At 39.6% G+C, this 21,772-nt stretch overlaps 2 protein-coding genes across 8 annotated transcripts in view; one reads left to right on the top strand and one right to left on the bottom strand.

Annotated features, from left to right (window-relative positions):
- The window catches only part of LRRC49 (leucine rich repeat containing 49), a 153,573-nt gene extending 133,364 nt beyond the window's left edge, over positions 1–20,209 (bottom strand). For 2 of the 7 annotated variants that reach the window (XM_043920861.1, XM_043920866.1), the window contains exons 1-6: positions 19,889–20,209; positions 19,185–19,241; positions 17,861–17,948; positions 13,476–13,673; positions 13,041–13,143; positions 11,480–11,683 (exon numbers count right to left, since the gene is read on the bottom strand). In XM_043920861.1, coding sequence (XP_043776796.1) covers positions 11,480–11,683; positions 13,041–13,143; positions 13,476–13,673; positions 17,861–17,948; positions 19,185–19,241; positions 19,889–19,936 — 698 coding nt within the window. In that variant the 5' untranslated portion in view covers positions 19,937–20,209. Of the gene's footprint in view, positions 1–11,479; positions 11,684–13,040; positions 13,144–13,475; positions 13,674–17,860; positions 17,949–19,184; positions 19,242–19,721; positions 19,818–19,884 lie in introns of all 7 variants that reach the window. The other 5 variants (XM_043920865.1, XM_043920862.1, XM_043920863.1 and 2 more) reach the window with 5 other exon arrangements.
- Positions 20,210–20,345: 136 nt separating this feature from the next.
- Positions 20,346–21,514, top strand: THAP10 (THAP domain containing 10). The gene is given in 3 exon segments (XM_043920869.1): positions 20,346–20,599; positions 20,602–20,808; positions 20,811–21,514. Coding segments are annotated over 3 exon segments (636 nt in total). The 5' UTR covers positions 20,346–20,418; the 3' UTR covers positions 21,059–21,514.
- Positions 21,515–21,772: the final 258 nt, after the last annotated feature.

Below are 21,772 nucleotides of genomic sequence, written 5' to 3' on the forward strand. Positions count from 1 at the left end.
CCTCCTCTCACACCTCTCTCCTTGCTCACATGGATTATTTACTGTCTAAGCCACCAGCGAAGCCAAAATAATAAAATATATTCAAGTAAAAAACAGATCACATAAAAACCAATTTTTAAAACTTCAGTTCAGTTCAGTTCAGTCGCTAAGTTGTGTCCGATTCTTTGCGACCCCATGAACCACAGCACGCAAGGCCTCCCTGTCCATCACCAACTCCCGGAGTCCACCCAAACCCATGTCCATTGAGTCGGTGATGCCATCCAACCATCTCATCCTCTGTTGTCCCCTTCTCCTCCTGCCCTCAATCTTTCCCAGCATCAGGACTCATTTTCCAATGAGTCAGCTCTTCACATCAGGTGGCCAAAGTACTGGAGTTTCAGCTTCAACATCAGTCCTTCCAATGAACACCCAGGACTGATCTCCTTCAGGATGGACTGGTTGGATCTCCTTGCAGTTCAAGGGACTCTCAAGAGTCTTCTCCAACACCATAGTTCAAAAGCATCAATTCTTCTGCGCTCAGATTTCTTTATAGTCCCACTCTCACAGCCATACATGACCACTGGAAAAACTATAGCTTTGACTAGGCGGACCTTTGTTGGCAAAGTAATGTCTCTGTGCTTTAATATGCTGTCTAGGTTGGTCATAACTTTCCTGCCAAGCAGTAAGCGTCTTTTACTTTCATGGCTGCAGTCACCATCTGCAGTGATTTGGGGGCCCAGAAAAACAGTCATCCACTGCTTCCACATGTGAGCACAGAATGGTGATTCAGTGTTGGTCACCAATGCCTGGAAACAAGGCAACGGGCTGCATGACTGTCCTGTCAGTGTCCTATCAGAGCTCTGTCAAAAACCTACCTGAGGATCATCTATTTACAACTGACTAGAGCCCAAACTCTGTAAGTTATATACTAACTTGTAGAAAACTAGGAAGATACCAATGTGACCTGAAAGCTTTTATTTAAAAAGAAATTCTCCCATCAAATGGAAGTGAACTAGAAAAAGACAAGGCTCACTCATGACTCAGCAACTACAGACCTCCAGGGACACACCACAACTTGTCTCTTCAGGTCACAGTATGTGCAGTGCTGACGCTCAAATAAGGACCCCACTTCAGGATCTATATGAGGCCTGGCTTTTCAGGTGTCAAAGACAAATCCTTAAGTGAGACACTTCAAGAAATCAAAAGGAAAGGAATACGGAATTCCAGGGTCTAGTGGAAAATTCTGTTATCTATAGAACTGGGTGATCACAAGAAAACCCAGAGAAGTTCTGGTCATGAGCCTGTGAACATCAGGATACCAGATGATCTCACAAAGGTAAACAGAGGCTATAAAAAGAAGTAGAGTTAGATGGGAAGAATTTCAACAGCAAAGTGGTATAGAGGGGTTGGGAGTTCTTTGGTAGCAATGTAAACTTCACATATGGAAGCTGAGCAGGATCTCTCTAGCTTTGGAGCAGAAATCTTTGTTGGATCTGCTTGAATTTAAAGGCATATGGTTGCACTGGATTTTCATATGTGGTTCCAATGCCTTGGACTCAAAGACTGCAGTGCTTTGAGATGTGCGAGGGAGTAAATGTTATTGATTTAACCAGCAGGGGGCAACGAGTCACCCAAGACAAACAAGGAGACAGGGTGGTGGATGTCTTTCTCTCTTCTTTAGCAATCCTCAGCCAGGTTTGCCTAATAACCACTAAAGTACTGCCTCAGTATAGATTTGCATCTTCAAGGCTCACAGGCTCCTTGCTGTGACAAAGTCAGCTGACTGGAGAGCAGGAGGAATATGTTAAGGGTCAGATTTGCTTGTACTGATACTTCAGAAATATGCAATTTGGGAGAATGTGGAAAGTAGTCTTCTGACACATTTTTTTTTACTCCAGAACACTAAAAGTTTTAGAACTGTTTAATAGCTACTTTCTTTACATGAAAAATAAAGTGTGAGCAAAAGTAAACAAAAAACAGATGGAGGACTAGAAAGAGAAAGACAGACTTGTATCTTCAAAGAACAAATTAAAAAAAAAAAAAAATTATTTCCAAGAAGCCAGATAAACTGAAAAGAAGAAACAGTAATGTGGAGAAAAGAAAACCTTCATGCACTGTTGATGGGAATATAAATTGGTGAAGCCACTATGGAAAATGGTATGGAAATTCCTCCAAAGATTTGAAACAGGGGACTTCCCTGTTGGTGCAGTGGTTAAGGATCTGCCTGCCAATGCAGCGGGCATAGTTTGATCCCTAGTGCAGGAAGACACCACATACCATGGGACAACCAAGCCTGTGCACCACAACCACTGAGCCCACACTTTAAAACCCATGTGCTGCACCTACTGAAGCCCACAGGCCACGGGCCTGTGCTCCACAACCAGAGAAACCAGCACAACGAGAAGCCCTTGCACCACAACAAACAGTAGCCCCCACTCACTGCAACTAGAGAAAGTCTGTGCACAGTAATGAAGACACAGCTCAGCCATGGAGAAAGAAAGAATTCTAAAAAAATTTAACATGGAACTACTATATGATCCAAAAATTCCATTTCTGGGTATATATCTGAAGAGAAAAACACCAATTAAAAAGATATGTGCACCCCTATGTTCATTGCAGCAATATTTACAATAGCCACAATATGGAAGCAAGCCAAGTCCCCATCAGTAGATGAATTGATAAAGAAGATGTAGTGTATATATACATGGAATATTACTCAGCCATAAAAAAAATGGAAATCTTGCCTTTTGCAACAACATGGATGAACCTGGCAGGTATAATGCTAACTGAAATACATCAGGCAGAGAAAGGCAAAATACCATATGATTTCACTAATATGTGGAAAACAAAAAGCACAACAAAACAGAAATGGTTATAGAGAACAAACAGGTGGTTGCCAGAGTGGGTAGCGAGAAAGAAATAGGTGAGGGAGATTAAGAGACACAAACTACCAATTGCAAAATAAATGAGTCATGAGTATGAAACATATAGTGTGAGGAATGTAGTCAATAATTATGTAATATCTTTGGTGAGACATGGTAACTAGACTTACTGTGGTGATCACTTTGAAATGTATAGAAATATCAAATCACTATGTTGTGTAACAGGAACTAACAGAGATTTGGAGGTTGATTATATTCATAAACAAACAAAATCAGGAAAAGAAATCAGATTTGTGGTTACCAGAGGCAGGAAATGGGTGACAGGAGGGGGAACTGGATGAAGGCAGTCAAAAGATACAAACTTTCAGTTATGAGATAAATAAGTATACTAGGGACATAATGTACAATCAGTTCAATTCTGTCCCTCAGTCATGTTCACTCTTTGCGACCCCAGAACCGCAGCATGCCACGGCTCCCTGTCCATCACCAACTCCCGGAGTTCACCCAAAATCATGTCCATTGAGTCGGTGATGCCATCCAACCATCTCATCCTATGTCGTCTCCTTCTCCTGTTACCCTCAATCTTTCCCAGCATCAGGGTCTTTTCAAATGAGTTAGCTCTTCGCATCAGGTGGCCAAGGTATTGGAGTTTCAGCTTCAGCATCAGTCCTTCCAATGAACACCCAGGACTGATCTTCTTTAGGATGGACTGGTTGGATCTCCTTGCAGTCCAAACGACTCTCAAGAGTCTTCTCCAACACCACAGTTCAAAAGCATCAATTCTTCAGCGCTCAGCGTTCTTCACAGTCCAACTCTCGCATCCATACATGACACTGGAAAAACCATAGCTTTGATTGGATGGACCTTTGTTGACAAAGTAATGTCTCTGCTTTTTAATATGCTGTCTAGGTTGGTCATAGCTTTCCTTCCAAGGAGTAAGCATCTTTTAATTTCATTGCTGCAATCACCATCTGCAATGATTTTGGAGCCCAGAAAAATAAAGTCTCCCACTGTTTCCACTGTTTCCCCATCTATTTGCCACGAAGTGATGGGACCAGGTGCCATGGTCTTAGATTTCTGAATGTTGAGCTTTAAGCCAACTTTTTCTCTCTCCTCTTTCACTTTCAACAAGAGGCTCTTTAGTTCTTCTTCACTTTCTGCGATAAGGGTGGGGTCATCTGCATATCTGAAGTTATTGATATTTCTCCCAGCAATCTTGATTCCAGCTTGTGCTTCTTCCAGCCCAGCGTTTCTCATGATGTACTCTGCATATAAGTTAAATAAGCAAGGTGACAATATACAGCCTTGACGTACTCCGTTTCCTATTTGGAACCAGTCTGTTGTTCCATGTCCAGTTCTAACTGTTGCTTCCTGACCTGCATACAGGTTTCTCAAGAGGCAGGTCAGGTGGTCTGGTATCCCCATCTCTTTCAGAATTTTCCACGGTTTATTTTGATCCATGTAGTCAAAGGCTTTGGCATAGTCAATAAAGCAGAAATAGATGTTTTTCTGGAACTCTCTTTCTTTTTCGTTGATTCATTGGATGTTGGCAATAGGATAAATATAATTAACACTACTGTATGTTATAAGTGAAAGTGGTTAACAAAGTAAATCCTAAGAGTTCTCATCCCAGGGACACAAGTTTTCTGTTTCTTTCATTTTGTATCTATATATGAAATGGTGAATATTCACTAAACTTGTGATAATCACTTCATGATGTATATAAGTCAAATCATTTTGGGGAGAATGGATACATGTATATGTATGCCTGATTCCTTTTGTTGTTCACCTGAAACTATCAAACACTGTTAATTTGTTATACTCCAATACAAAATTAAAAAGTTCTTCTCAAAAACCATTATGCTATATATTTTAAACTTACACAGTGCTGTATGTCAATTATATCTTAATAAAACTGCAAGAAAACAAACAAAATCTACTTAAGGACTAAAAGAAGGACCTAAAAGTCATGATACTAAAGAATAAATGGAAACTAGATAAACAAATCAGAAACTCCAAGGATCAGAAAGTAGTGAAGAAGTCTCTGGGAGAGATGACCAGGAGCACCTATAAGGAAAGGCCTCAACTATATGAAAAGTTTCTTTTATGCCTCACTTTTATTGAAGTGAATGCTCTGGTGGCATATTCCAGAGGCATATGTAACCTTGTAAAAGTCACTTCATATCTTCATTTCTTCATCTGTAAATAAGGCAGCTGATCGCTGATATCTGAGTTCACCCCAAATTCTAATACTCTATGATTCTATAATTCTTCTAAATTCCCTCATGGTACCATAATGCTTAGCTTAACACTTGAGCCAACTGTGGTTGATAAACTACACTGATGGGAACTTTCAAGAAACCACAAAGAACAGACAAGAGCCTAGAACACTGGCACATGATCTTGAAAAAAGTATTTTACATTAATTACCATCAGACAGTGAGAATAAAAATTCAAAGTCCATGCTGTGGGGGCTGGGAAGGAATATGGAAGAGAGAAGCCACGCTTAGGTATAATACTGTATCTAAACTTCATGACAATATAAAAAATCAGTTTTGGATTTTACTAAACAGCCTTTCTTTGTAACACTGTAAAAGCTATTCAGTAGAACAGAATGGAAAGAAAACTGTTGAGCAAATCTCAATGGAATTAGTCAGGAATTGAGTAGCTGTACTACACAATAGATCCTTTAAAAGGGAACTGGGGAAGTTCATATAAGATATAATATGAAAAACACACTGAAAATATCGTTTGAACAATAATCAGTATCACTAAATATCAGCAGGGTATTAGTTCCCAACAGATATCAAAATCTCAGTTCAGTCACTCAGTTGTGTCCAACTCTTTGCAACCACATGGACTGCAGCACACCATCACCAACTCCCAGAACTTACTCAAACTCATGTCCATCAAGTCGGTGATGCCATCCAACCATCTCATCCTCTGTCATCACCTTCTTCTCCTGCCTTCAATCTTTCCCAGCATCAGGGTCTTTCCCATGAGTCAGTACTTCACATCAGGTGGCCAAAGTAATGGAGTTTCAGCTTCAACATCAGTCCTTATTCAGGAATGATTTCATTTAGGATGGACTGGTTGGATCTCCTTGCAGTCCATGGCATTCTCAAGAGTCTTCTCCAACATCACAGTTCAAAAGCATCAATTCTTCAGTGCTCAGCTTTCTTTATAGTCCACCTCTCACATCTATACACGACTACTAGAAAAACCATAGCTTTGACTAGATGGACCTTTGTTGGCAAAGTAATGTCTCTGCTTTTTAATATGCTGTCTAGGTTGGTTACACCTTTTCTTCCAAGGAGCAAGTGTCTTTTAATTTCATGGGTGCAGTTACCATCTGCAGTGATTTTGGAGCCCAAGAAAATAAAGTCTGTCACTATTTCCATTGTGTCCCCATCTATTTGCCATGAAGTGATAGGACCAGATGCCATGATCTTAGTTTTCTGAATGTGAGCTTTAAGCCAACTTTTTCACTCTCCTCTTTCACTTTCATCAAGAGGCTCTTTAGTTCTTCTTCAATTTCTGCCATAAGGGTGGTGTCATCCGCATATTTTAGGTTATTGATATTTCTCCTAACAATCTTGATTCCAGCTTGTGCTTCCTCCAGTGCAGCGTTTCTCATGACGTACTCTGCATGTAAGTTAAATAAGCAGGCTGACAATATACACACTTAATGTACTCATTTTCCTATTTGGAACCAGTCTATTGTTCCATGTCCAGTTCTAACTGTTGCTTCTTGATCTGCAAACAGATTTCTTAGGGGCAGGTCAAGTGGTCTGGTATTCCCATCTCCTTGAAGAATTTTCCACAGTTTGCTGTGATCCATACAGTCCAAGGCATTGGCATAGTCAATAAAGCAGAAATAGATGTTTTTCTGGAACTCTCTTGCTTTTTTTTGATGATCCTGTGGATGTTGGCAATTTGATCTCTGGCTCCTCTGCTTTTTATAAAACCAGCTTGAACATCTGGAAGTTCATGTGGATGTTGGCAATTTGATCTCTGGCTCCTCTGCTTTTTATAAAACCAGCTTGAACATCTGGAAGTTCATGGTTCACATACTGTTGAAGCCTGGCTTGGAGAATTTTGAGCATTACTTTGCTAGCGTGTGAGATGAGTGCAATTGTGTGGTAGTTTGAACACTCCTTGACATTGCCTTTCTTTGGGATTGGGATGAAAACTGACCTTTCTCAGTCCTGTGGCCACTGCTGAGTTTTCCAAATTTCCTGGCATATTGAGTGCAGCACTTTCACAGCATCACCTTTTAGGATTTGAAATAGCTCAACTGGAATTCCATCACCTCCACTAGCTTTGTTCGTAGTGATGCTTCCTAAGGCCCACCTGACTTCACATTCTAGGATGTCTGGCTCTAGATGAGTGATCACACCATTGTGGTTATCTGGGTCATTAAGATCTTTTTTGTATAGTTCTTCTGTGTATTCTTGCCACCTCTTCTTAATATCTTCTGCTTCTGTTAGTTCCATACCATTTTTGTCCTTTATTGTGCCCATCTTTGCATGAAATGTTCCCTTGGTGTCTCTAATTTTCTTGAAGAGATCTTTAGTCTTTCCCATTCTATTGTTTTCCTCTATTTCTTTGCATTGATCACTGAGGAAAGCTTTCTTATCTCTCCTTGCTATTCTTTGGAACTCTACATTCAAATGGGTCTATCTTTCCCTTTCTCCTTTGTCTTTAGCTTCTCTTCTTTTTTCAGCTATTTGCAAGCCCTCCTCAGACAACTATTTTGTCTTTTTACATTTCTTTTTCTTGGGAATGGTCTTGATCACTGCCTCTTGTATAATGTCACGAACCTCCATCCATAGTTCTTTAGGCACTCTATCAGATCTAATCCCTTGAATCTATTTTTCACTTCCACTGTATAATTGTAAGGGATTTGATTTAGGTCATACCTGAATGGTCTAGTGGTTTTCCTATTTTCTTCAAATTAAGTCTGAATTTGGCAGTAAGGAGTTCATGATCTGAGCCACAGTCAGCTCCCGGTCTTGTTTTCGCCGACTGTATAGAGCTTCTCCATCTTTGGCTGCAATGAATATAATCAATCTGATTTCAATGTTGACATCTGGTGATGTCCATGTGCAGAGTCTTCTCTTGTGTTGTTGGAAGAGGGTGTTTGCTATGACCAGTGTGTTCTCTTGGCAAAACTCTGTTAGCCTTTGCCCTGCTTCATTTTGTACTCCAAGGCCAAATTTGCCTGTTACTCCAGGTATCTCTTGACCTCCTACTTTTGCATTCCAGTCCCCTATAATGAAAAGGACATATTTTTGGGGTGTTAGTTCTAGAAGGTCTTGTAGGTCTTCATAGAACCATTCAACTTCAGCTTCTTCAGGATTACTAGTCAGGGCATAGACTTGGATTACTGTGATATTGAAAGGTTTGCCTTGGAAACAAATAGAGATCATTCTGTTGTTTTGAGATTGCACCCAACTACTGCATTTTGGACCCTTTTATTTACTATGAGGGCTATTCCATTTCTTCTAAGGGATTCTTGCCCACAGTAATAGATATAATGGTCATCTGAATTAAATTCACCCATTCCAGTCCATTTTAGTTCACTGATGCCTAAAATGTCAATGCTTACTCTTGCCATCTGCTGTTTGACCACTTCCAATTTGCCTTGATTCATGGACCTAACATTCCAGGTTCCTATGTAATATGGCTCTTTACAGCATCAGACTTTACTTCCATCACCAGTCACAACTACCAACAGGTATTATTTTTGCTTTGGCTCTGTCTCTTCATTCTTTCTGGAGTTATTTCTCCACTTCTGTAGCATATTGGGCACCTACCGACCTGGGGAGTTCATCTTTCAGTGTCCTATCGTTTTGCCTTTTCATACTGTTCATGGGGTTCTCAAGGCAAGAATACTGAAGTGGTTTGCCATTCCCTTCTTCAGTGGGCCACGTTTTGTCAGAACTCTCCATCACGACTCGTCCGTCTGGGTGGCCCTACACGGCATGGCTCATAGTTTCACTGAATTAGACAAGGCTGTGGTCCATGTAATTAGATTGGTTAGTTTTCTGTGATTTTGGTTTTCATTCTGTATGCCCTCTGACAGATAAGGATAAGAGGCTTAGGGAAGCTTCCTGATGGGAGAGACTGACTGAGGGGTAAACTGGGTCTTGTTCTGATGGGCAGGACCATGCTCAGTAAATCTTTAATCCAATTTTCTGTTGATGGATTTTCTGTGTGTTCCCTCCCTGGGTGGAGGTAATGAAGATAGTGGTGACCTCCTTCAAAAGGCCCTGTGCATGCACTGCCACACTCAGTGCCCCCGACCCGGCAGCAGGCCACCGCCGACCCACGCCTCTGCCAGAGACTCCTGGACACTCACGGGCAAGTCTGGGGCAGTTTCTTGTGGAGTCACTGCTCCTTTCTCCTGGGTCCTGGTGCATACAAGGTTCTGTTTGTGCCCTCCAAGAGTCTGTTTCCCAGTCCTGTGTAAGTTCTGGTGGCTCTATGGTGGGATAAATGGCAACTTCCTCCAAGAGGGCTTATGCCTTACCCAGGTCTGCTGCACCCAGAGGCCCTGCCCCTGCAGCAGTCCACTGCTGACCCATACCCTGCAGGAGACACTCAAACACAGTTCTGGCTCAGTCTCTGTGGGATCTCTAAGTCCTGGTACACACAAAGTTTATTTGAGCCCTCTGAACATGTCTGGAGGGTAAGGGGTTTGATTCTAAATGCAATTTCACCCCTCCTACCATCTTGCTTATGGCAGACACCACTGTTATGGTAGAAAGCAAAGAACTAAAGAGCCCCTTGATGAAGGTGAAAGAAGAGAGCAAAAAAGCTGGCTTAAAACTCACATTCAGAAAACTAAGATATCTGGTCCCACCACTTCATGGCAAACAGATGGGGAAACAGTGGAAACAGTGGCAGACTTTATTTTCTTGGGCTCCGAAATCACTGCAGATGGTGACTGCACCCAGGAAATTAAAAGACACTTGCTCCTTGGAAGAAAAGTTATGACCAACCTAGATAGCATATTAAAAAGCAGAGACATTACTTTGCCAACAAAGGTCCATCTAGTCAAAGCTATGGTTTTTCCAATAGTCATGTATGGATGTGAGATTTGGACTATAAAGAAAGCTGAGCACTGAAGAATTGATGCTTTTGAATTGTGGTGTTTGAGAAGACTCTTGAGAGTCCCTTGAACTGCAAGGAGATCCAACCAGTCCATCCTAAAGGAAATCAGTCCTGTATATTCATTGGAAGGACTGATGATGAAGCTGAAACTCCATTACTTTGGCCACCTGATGCAAAGAACTGACTCATTTGAAAAGATCCTGATGCTGGGAAAGACTGAAGGCAGGAGAAGAAAGGGATGACAAAGGATGAGATGGTTGGATGCCATCACTGACTTGATGGACATGAGTTTAAGTAAACTCCGGGAGTTGGTAATGGGGATGCCTTGCATGCTGCAGTCCACGGGGGTCGCAAAGAGTCGGACACAACTGAGTGACTTAACTGAACTGAACTGAACCGTCTTGCTGGGGCTTCTCCTTTGCCCTTGGACATGGGGTATCTTTTTTTGGTGGGATCATTATCAAAATCTGCAAGTGTTTAAATCCCTTATGTGAAATGGCAGAGTATATGTGGACTTTAAATCACCTCTAGACTACTCATAACATGTACTACAATGTGAATGCTATATAAATAGTCTCCAGGAACACAGTAAATTCAAGATTTACTTTCTGGAACTTTCTGGAATATTTTTTTCAAGTGTTTTTCGATACTCAGTTGAATCTGTGGATGAAAAACTGGAATCAGATAGCCGACTATAATTTGACAGTCACAAAGTATCAAATGCCCACCCTTAGTTAAGCACTGAGAAGAATCACAAGTGAAACACATAAGCTTAATGTGAATACACATATTTAAAATATAGCCTAATAAAACATAAAGGCCAAAATCTGTTATTTACTCCCACATATGATATGGCTCTGTAAAGCAATGGAAATAATACTTAATAAATGCTATGGGCTTCCCAGGTGGCGCTAGTGGTAAAGAAGCCGCATGCCAACGCATGAGACATAAGAGACATGGGTTTGATCCCTGGGTTGGGAAGATACCCTAGAGGAGGGCATGACAACCCACTCCAGTATACTTTCCTGGAGAATCCCTTGACCAGAGAAGCCTGGTGGGTACAGTCCGTGGGGTCACAAAGAGTCGGACACAACTTGGGCTTCCCTGGTGGCTCAGACGGTAAAGAGTCCACCTGCAATGCGGGAGACCTGGGTTCAACCCCTGGGTTGAGAAGATGCCCTGGAGAAGGGAAAGGCTACCCACTTCGGTATTCTGGCCTGGAGAATTCCATGGACGGTATAGTCCATGGGGTGGCAAAGAGTCAGACATGGCTGAGTGACTTTCACGTTCAATAAATGTTGTTTGGTTTGAATAACTGTCAATATGAAACTCATAAAGCAAATTATAAATGAATCTTAATCCAATCAAACAGTCTTTCAAAAACATTATTCTGTTAGGTTCTTAAGTATTATTCAATGTTGAGTTGCCATCTAGAGACCACAGGAGGACTCAACGTTAGTCCTAAGTATAACAAACAATGACTGATCTATAACGATTACCTGTTTTTCCCCAACAGAAGCACACGGAGGGATCTCAGAGTAGAAAGTCCACTAATTTCTTCAATCTGATTATCATATAGATCCAAGAATATTAGCCTCTGGAGATTGGAGATATTCTGGATCTGAGTTATAGAATTGTGCTGAAAGTTCAGGAGACGAAGGTGCTCTTCCCCGTCAATAATAGGACACACGGTCAGCTTCTGCCTAGAAAACATGTTTAAAGTTAGTAAGGTTCTGATTCAGCAGCCTGCCTTGTCTCAAAAATATTAATAGTAGTATCTTTGTATGCCCACGCTGTGAGAAGAAGAAAAACAGAACCACTTCTTGACTTCATGAACCAAGCATTCTAGATCTAATTGTAAATCACTCATATAAAAACTGATATAGTTTGGCAAGGGTAGTTATTAAAATTAAATCTAGCTCTCATAGTATTAAAAAAAACTCCAGTATTAATTATTTCATATAAAGTTAACCATCAGAAAACACGCAGTGTAATTGCCTTCTGTGGGAGAGGTTGAGATGATTCAAGGAACCATGTCACATAACCAGAGAAATGTGCTTGCTATTAACCCACTGATATACTGCTCAGGCATTGCTCAGCTAGAAAGTTTGCTTAACCCCTTGCTGTTAGATATGTACTGCTGAGAAGGTTTCTCTGCTGGTTACAATGCTAAGATAAGGTTGAAATCCTTCATCCACTATTCTACTGCAGATACTTTGCTAGATTTAAAGATAGGGATTGAGTCCTAAACACACTTATTCATTCAAAATTTGTTAAGGGTTTATTTTGTCCAGGGTTTTGTTTTAGATGCTGGGGATACAGAACTGAACAAAACTCCCCATGTCTATGGAGTTTACATTCTACTCGGAGGAGACAAACAATAAATGACAATAAATGTGCTAAGTTAAATATTTAATATGTGAGAGGGTGATAAGTGCTGAGAAGAAAAAGCAGAGAAAGGTGCTGGAACTGTCAGAGTTGAAGGAGTTGCTGCTTTGGAGAGCTGGGGCAGGGAAGGCTATCCCTAGGTGGTGACATTGGAGCAAAGATCTGATGGAGGTAAGAAAGTGAGCCTAACACGTGGTGAAATAGCATTCCAGGCAGAGGGAACAGCAAATGCAAAACCCCCGAGGTTTAAGCACTCTCGGTGTATTCAGGGAGCAAGTATGCAGTAGCAGGGTGAGTGAAGGCCAGACTAGGAGCAGGTGAGGTCAATTAGGTAAAAGGGAACGCAACTGAATAGTGCTGAGAAACCTATTGGAGGAGTATATTTTGAAGTTTTTTTTCCTATCCTAAAACCCATTTTTATCAATGTCATACTTTAGAACCTCTATAGTACTCTTCTAGAGTATAGTCAAGCTCCTTTACATTACATAGATATAAAATTTCTCTGCATACTCCTGGAAGGATAAATTTAAAACTGGCAACAGTGATTATACCTAGGTAGGAGAACTAAATGGCTGAAAAACAAGGGGGAGGAAGAGAGACTTTTGTACCTTTCAAATCTTGTACTATGTCTACATATTATCTAGTCAAAAAAATTAAATAAGTTGTCCTCACCTTTCTAGGGTCAACCTGTCTGAGTAAAGAATTTTCTCTTCAGAAGAACGTTGGAGAATGGGAAATGAAGGCATTGATGAGCTCACCAAATTAATATGATCACCTATTAAAAATAATATACAAATTATTTGAATAAGAAAAATCTTTCAGATCTTGAAACTAAAATCACCTCATATTTGGAGAACTTTGGCACCTATCAATATCCTTTCTAGAAAATACAGCTTCCATAGCTCTCTGTATTTGAAACTAAAGTTCAGCTTGTTTTCCTCCTCAGGTCTAAACTATCTGTTCTGTACATACCAAATAATTTTTCCCTTGCCTTGTAGATTGGTTGATAGTACAGGACTACTCTAGTGCTACATTTATCCCTTATAATCCTGACTCCTAATACTTTATTTTAACTCTCTTATAACTGAGATGATAGTCCCTCATTACCAGATACATTTGGGCCAGCACTATGACAGCCCTGCCGGATTCTGGACTTTGAAGGTGTCTGAATGGAAGAATCTCCAAATGCTGATAAGGAGCTCGTGGCAGTTTTCATTTCCAGCCCACATAGTTCTGTCACATTTGTTGTGGATGAGATGCAGGATGATTTATTATGAAGCGAAGGACTTATTACTCTTCCATCTCCTTCAAAATATCAAAAAATTTATCACAAAGCTACACAGTACATGACTTTAGAGAAATATAGAGAAAGTAGTTTTGGATAGCAAATGTAAACCTCGAATCATCCTTTTTTCTTTGTATGTTCAGCTACTATTGGTAGAGAATATTCCAGAGACCAAAGTGGATGTCAATAAATCTTGCACATTTGCAGTGAGGTTTTTAGTTAGGGTCTAACAGGTATTTGACACCCCTATGAGGCTTATAAGCTGTTGGTTTGATGTTGTCCCTGCCATTAAGTAGCTTTCAATCTAGTGGGCATATGAAAGTAATAAACTGTACAGAACACAGGCACAAAATGCAGAATAAAAAAACAATACCTATTTATATATTCACACATAAATGTGTCTGGTTATTTTTCACTTAAAGAAGATCAGAGATGGGTTTCAGTGGAGGTGGATATTAAGATATATTCTAAAGACCTAGAAGAATGTAGAATAGTTAATAAAAGATGCTGAGAAGCTCCAGAAATGAAGTAAGACTTGAGCAATGGGTCAAAAATACCAATTTGAACACCAGAAGAAACTGACTATTTTCTTCTACCAAGAGAAAATTTCCTGAAAGCAGCAACTGATGTGGATGGAAGCAAAAAGCAATAAAACGGAACCTAAAGTGCCACAGAATTCTACTGCTTAAACTGACTGATAAGACCAAAAGATGAACCTAAATATAGGAAGCTATCATTCTTTGGGAGGCCATCTTAAAATCAAGTTCCATACATATCATATTAAAGAGCTGTAAAGCAATGATATTTGCTAACATCTCCAGGTATGCAAGATATATATCAAAGTGCACATGCCTGGCTTCTTGAACAAAATACTAGTGTTCACACCCCCCACTCTTCTGAATATCATGAAATATCAAGATAATTGATAATGATGTTCTAGAGCACAAGCATTCAGAACAAAGATCATGTCCATAAATGAACTGGTCTTGTGACATGACCAGTTGCTAGCAAAATACCCAAGCAACCATAAGTCAGTAAACTGATTTGGAAATCAAAAACTGAATAGTTAAAAAAACAAAAACTCGAGTAAGGATTAACTGATTAAGGATTAACTGGTCAGCTAAAAATAATAAAGGAAAAATTCCAAACAATAAACAACCTTGATTTTCCTTGTTAGTGTCAGAGTTAGGTTTTTAAATTACTTTGTTAAGGCTTCAAGCCAGTGCTCAATTTAGAAAGCAAATTTAAATTTAATAAGACTTGGGATGTGGAGGCAATAATCAAGGAGTAAATTTCACTTACAGTCAGTTAATAAAGGAATTTCATCCTCACTCTTTCCACCTCTTATTATACACAGAAGTCAAAATCATGATCTGCATGATGAGCTTACTATCATGATCAGTATGACATACATCTTACAATAAATAGCAGAATACGAGAATGATGAGATAGAAAGGCCTTAAAATCCACAAACAAGGCCCTCTAAACAACTGGGGACCAGAGTGATCTGTAATCGAAACATCCACAATAAATACCCACACACATATACATAGAGTAGAGGTATGTATCAAATACCCATACATACATATATGTGAACTGTTTCATCCTGCTTTAAAGCAAAATTTTAATTGAAACATTTTCTGTTATTGGTAATTTCATATATCACTATTTAATGTACCAAATAGTAGCTTTTGTCTTCCTAATTAAATTTATAAGCTCCTGGAGAAATGGAGCTCATTTTATATTCTTTATATTCTTTGCAGAATCTAAATTCAGTAGGCAATCATTAAATTAACTGATTTTCCAATTTATTGAGAGTTAGTCAGAAATCTATTTTGTGAATGTTATTTCTGTTAAAAAAGAACATCAGAAACTCTTGCATTTTAGTTTAAAAATTCTGAATGAATTCTTTCATAATTAGAATCCCAAAGTGTTTAAAGGCATAATGGTATACATTTGGTAAGAGTTTTTACTACACCACACCCTAGACATATGATGGATGGAGGGGTAGATGAGATGGATGGGTGAGTGGATGGATAGACGGAGAGATGGGCAGGGGGATGGACAGATGGTTGGCTGGATAGATGGATAATACAGTAAATGTTCATATGCTTGTCCACTCAGCCGTATCTTTGACCGTGTTGGTAATCAAAATCCTGATTTTGTATTTTTCATGATTCATCATGATGTTAAGAGTCAAGCACTACCTCTTCCTCTCTATATACATATTTTGGCATTCTTATTCAAGGGATTTAATTAATTCAGGCCTGGAACTGAGATTTTACTGTATAGTAGTCCCTGGCTGACATAAAACTTCAAGGATACAGGGCTTAACTCTTAACATTAATATAAAAAGCCTAAAAGAAATCATATACCAAGTTTAAGACCAAGTAGCCTAACTAAAACAAAGAGTATCTTTACTTTGGGCTGAGAGTACCACTGGTTAATTTATGGCATATGTTCAATTTTGAAAACCATAATTAATTTTGAAAAACATAAAAATATGAAAGGAAGTAAAATTAATTACAATCATTCAGTATCAGAATTCAGTTTATTAGATAGAGATTCCCTCATTTTTCCTGATAAATGGCTACTTAAAATTTTTCCAAAGTTTTGTGCCTTTGGAGGAAGAACAGTGAGTATAGAAGTCAAGAATACAGCTACACACTGTGAGGCCTTCTTTGCATAAAACTGCCTGGAACTAGGAAGGAGGCACATTTGGAAACAATCAGGTACAAATTTTAGAGAGAATGCTTTTGAATAAAATCTTTTAATGAAAAAAATAGGTTTATTTTTCCCTAAGGAATTAATTTGTATTTTATGGGTCATTATTTATGTATAGGATTTTATCCATCTTTCAGGTTCACAAAATTCAGTGCCTCTATACTATTTCCTCATTAGCAAATATCTAGAAATACTTAAACACTTAAATAAATTTATTCAGCCAGATATACACAAATCTGTCTACCAACTTCATCCTCTAACTCAAGAATACCTTGGGGAAAGTATTTAAGTTTGGCTCATGATTCAGAAAACAAATTTAAGAGTTATTATTAAAAATGTAAAGGAAGCTCACAATGTAAACACAAGAAAATTCTATTTGAAAATTTTCAGGTTCACATCTATAGCTCTGTGCCTAATACAGTGTCTGGCACACAGAACATACTCAATGGATATGTACTGAACTGAACCAAAGAAGGGAAGACAGATGTTCTCTGCACTATGGAACAGTGGTTAGGCTGATGTCATGTCCAGCAATTGACCAAGAGAAGAATTCAAGATATAGGAAACAGAAAAGTGATGTCAGATTAGCTGGGCCCAAGAGGAAAGTCCAGAAATTACAAAACAAAAAAAGAAAGCTAATATTGAAAATTGCCACATGTTCATGTAAGATGAACAATCTAGAGAGGCCTATACCGATTATCCTTCTCATGCAATAACTCCTAGATGAGGACAGTACCGTATGTAAGTATTTTGCAGTACTTAAGACTAGTACATTACAGACAGCTAACAATTGTTGACAACTAAGTAACAACTCAAAAGTTCTAAAGAAGATTTCTCCTTGAATTGAACAATACATTTCAGAAATATAACCAGATCATATGAGGCTGTTTTTCAAAGGGTAGTCCACAAACCACATCCATCACAATCTCTTGAGAAGTTATTAAACCACACTTTTCCAAATCCCACCCAAGACCTACAAAGTCAGAATGGGGAAGGGGATGAGGGAAGCACTAAGAATCTGCATTCCTAATAAGATCTTGCATGATGCCACACAAATGTCAAAGCCCTTTGATATAATTCTATAATTATGTGTGTTAGTAAGGGAAAGAGATAGCTTCTTTTCTACTCCTGACTTTCCATTCTTTCCACTGTGTCCTTACTTACTAAATATCTGTGTTCCCATAGTCTTACCCTCACTAATTAGCTATTTTTCCTAATTCTAAGACATTATTTGGAAGCTTCTTTCTAATTCTCTTGTGTATAGCCCACTCCAAACTAAAATATGACAGTTTTTCCTATATTAGAAAAAACCTACTATGTTGTCTACATAAAATCAATTCTGATTTAAACAAATACCCAGTGTATTTGGTAACCAATGAATACTGTCATCTTTAATTGAAGTCTATTTGGATCCAGAAATTCAACATTATTAAACAATATTAAAGATGAAAAATCATATCTGATCTCTATTCTCTGACAATACCTTGTCTACTTGAGTAGTTTCTTTCAAGGTCATGTTGTAAGAGTCGACCAGGGAATGATGGCGTTTCTCTATTTAGCTTGAATTCAACCTAAAAAACATTTGACACAACATTCAGAGAATGTTTTATAAATTTATTTGTACCTTTTTAGATTCTAGATTTAAGTGATATCATATGATATCTGTCCTGCTCTGTCTGACTTACTTCACTCAGTATGACAATGTCTAAGTCCATCCATGTTGCTGCAAATGCCATTATTTCATTCTTTTTTATGACCGAGTAATATTCCATTCTATATATATACCACATCTTCTTTGTCCTTCATTTAAGAATTCCTCCAGTAACATCTATTTTAAAACTTTTTAGAAAAAACTTGAATTGTGCCAGTTGAAGGTGTCCAACTTGGTCAAAGAAGAAAAATTTGTGTTGTGTCTTGAGACATAGTTGTGTGGGAGATGGGTGAGTATATCTGAGTGCTCAGGTGACATGAGGGTAAGAAAACATGTGTATCTCAAAGATCAAATCAAAAGCCAGAAACTAAGGAAACGCCAGGGAGAATATGGGCAAATTGTTTGTGGAAAAGAATGTTCAAATCTTAATTTCTAAATCTCATTAGGGCTAATAAATTTCCACTGCTAATCAATTTTTTCTGGAATGTTAGATATGGGCCCCCAAATTATCACATTTTATCTAATGTAAGAGTCCATCAGTAGTAAAACATGCCATCATTTTACCCACTACTAAGAAAGAAAAACTTTCCCGATTAAAATATTAATATGATCTGCCATCAGTTTTAAGAAGGATCCTGATTTAAGAAATGCTTAAATATCAAAAAAGAAAAAAAAAAACCATCTTACCTCTTTCAATTGATGAAATAAGATTCAGTTTGTAAAGGAAGTGAGGTTTTTTCGGTTTTGCTTTTATTTTTTTAAATTGATGTACAGTTGATTTATAATACTATATTAGCTTCAGATACAGGATGTTGTGATTCAGTACTTTTATAAATTATACTCCATTAAAAGTTATTACAAAATAATGGTTATAATTCTCTGAGATATACAATATATCCTTCTTGCTTATCTATTTTATACACAATATTTTTTATCACTTAATCCTATACCCCTAATTTGTCCCTCCCCCTTCCCTCTCTTTGGTAACTACTAGTTGGATTTGTGTAGGCAAAAAATAAAAATTAGCTTCAAAGTAGAGACCAAAGTAAATATACTTATATTTTCCAGTTTAGACTCTGCTTTTTAAATCATGCTATTTGTGCAGAATATAAAACAATTGATATTCAATCTAAATACAAATCTACTTGAATCTTACTTTGTTTTTTTCAGGAAGCGATGATGTTTGAATAACCAGATGAAGCCCACAGTTCACCTACAATGTAAAAATTAAACCATAAAATATGCTCTTAACTTATACACACACACACTCCTCCCCAAAACAGTACATAAAGATATAACCAAAAAAATTTGAATGAAACAGAATGCTCACTTTGTTTGTTTCTGGTAAATTATCATGTTCTGGATATTTGCTGAAAACAATAAAATTACAACTAATAATTAAAAGGTTTCACTGTGATTTATCTTCCAAAATGTCTGCAATTTAACCCTCTACTTAGCACCTCAGGCCTTCGTCACCTGCCATTTGAGGTCTAAGTAAATATCTCAGTGAAACAGGTAAAGGAGGTGGGGTGCCTGTTAGTATTTTATTAATTAAAAAAAAAAAAAAAAAAAGGAATTGACCAGTTAAAGGAATTTAAATGAAGCTTAGCCTTTCACAGCAGACCAGCTCCACCTTCTGGGAAGCGCAGATCCTGGACAAGACTTTAAATACCCATCACACAATGTTAAATACCCTCCAAGTGCCTTGGTCCAGTCCAGGAACCTCAAGCCTCGGTCAGACAATAGCTTGAGTAGACTGAGCGGTCCTGGTCTCAATACAGCTCATCACCTAGGACAAAGACGCCAGTCAGAAATGACGGTACGAGTGGAAATAAAGAGAAAGTAGGAAACCCAACCTACGTTGCTTGCAGCCCGGCCAGAAACAGAGCGGTATTTCCCGGGAATCATGGCAGGAGACAGTCCAAGAAGATCAGTTAGATCTGCCTTAGAAATGACGCTACAGCACAGATTCAGAGACCGAAAGGGGTCATCTCCTAGGCAACCCGCTCAGGAGTTACCATGGAAACCGTCATTTCCGGTCTGGTCCTCCCCCAAATCCACTGGTCAGTACACTCGTTAGAGCCTCTGGTTATATTTGAGGGGCCCAAAATGTCAGCATTTCCTCGTTCTAGTTTCCTGGTTTCAGAAAAAACAGAGCGTTAAGGTGGAGAGGAGAATAAAACGAGGAAGAGGCCGGCCACCTCGGTAGCTATGACAACCACCACTTCCGGTCCGTCCCTCTTTACTGCCCACCTCAGCTGGGCCCGCGCGAAATTTGTATCCCCTTGCCTGCTCTCAGGGGAAGACTGCTGGAAGGAGGAGGACCTCCAACAGCCGGGTACTCTCCAAGGTAGGGGCCGCAGTTTGGCACTTTCTCGCGGCCAAAGAAGATGCAGCAGAGACGGAGTCGGCAGGTGAGGGCGCTGGGAGTGCGAGGTCGTGCTGAGGGTGCCGGTTCCCAGCTCCCAGTCCCCAGCCCCGAGGCCGCTGCCGTGCCCATCCGCTGCGGCAACACCACCAAGTCCGGGAAGTTGCTGTTTCGCTTTCCCAAAGGGCGGGGCCGTGCGGCTGCTGTGGACAGCTTCGTGCGGGGCCGCCGGCCAACTGGTACCGTTGTAGTGACAGCTCCGTCATCTGCTCCGAACACTTCGCTCCCGTCTGTTTTGATGTCTCTTCGGTTATCCAGAAGAATCTGCGCTTCTCCGAGCGCCTGAGACCCGTGGCGGGCGCCGTGTCCGTCTTGCACCCGGTGGCCTCCCTGCTGAAACCTAAGGGGAAAGAAGAGGAGACGGAGCGGACGGCCGAGGAAGGGAGGAAAGCCCCAGGCAGTCAGGCAGCCCCAGGCTACCCCAGGGCCAACCTCCTGTACTTTCCTCTGGCCCGCCAAGAGGGCTTTCGGCTTCACAGATAAAGGGCCACCCGAAGAGTCCCCCGAGGGTCTCGCAAGGACCCCGGTCTGTGGCTAGGCTCCTTCACTTAGTGTCATCTTGGGAAAGTCACCTCAGCACGAAGGTTTTTGTTAATCAGTGATCTCCAAGAGCCTATTTAGCATTAACACTCTGGAATTATAGTTTCTTCTACCTCCTGTTCCCCAAAACACACACGCACACTCTTTCTTTTCCTTCACGTTATAGAGAAGCCTTCATTCTCTGCTCCTGAGTTTTTAAATACAAAGGATTTAATTTGAGTAAATCTCAAGAAATGAGGTACTTTAAACTTTCTGCATAGCGTATCATTGTATGATAAGCTGCAAGAATTATCAATTATACCGTCAAAATGGTGGGGGACTGGGAATGCAAGATGCTGATGAAAATAGGGCTTTGCTGATGGACATCCCTTCCCCCTCCTAAACTTCCTCTTGACTAGTTGCCTTTAAATTAAATCGTTCCAGTGAGCTGAATTCTCCTATCCTGCTCTCTTCTGCCTACTTTCTCGGTACTCATAAGATTGATTACACTTATTTTGCATCTGGTCGTTACTGCCTTCTTCCCAACTTCCCAACTTCTCAGCCTTCTTTGAGTTAGTCAAACTTCAGCCCTATCACTGTAACATAGATTAACTTATGACTCTTCATTGGATCTAAAAGGTGTTCAGTTTTAGAGATAGGAAGGGTTCACCAAGAAGTCAGCAGACCTGTAACTGACATTCTGGTTTTGAATATACAGAGGTATTCTTGAATTTTAGAGCTGAAGAAAACCTAAGTGATCATATAGTCTAGATTCACAATTTATGCACAAGGAAGCC

The sequence above is a fragment of the Cervus elaphus genome, chromosome 12 (assembly GCF_910594005.1).
Source record: "Cervus elaphus chromosome 12, mCerEla1.1, whole genome shotgun sequence".
Classification (NCBI taxonomy): Eukaryota; Metazoa; Chordata; class Mammalia; order Artiodactyla; family Cervidae; genus Cervus; species Cervus elaphus.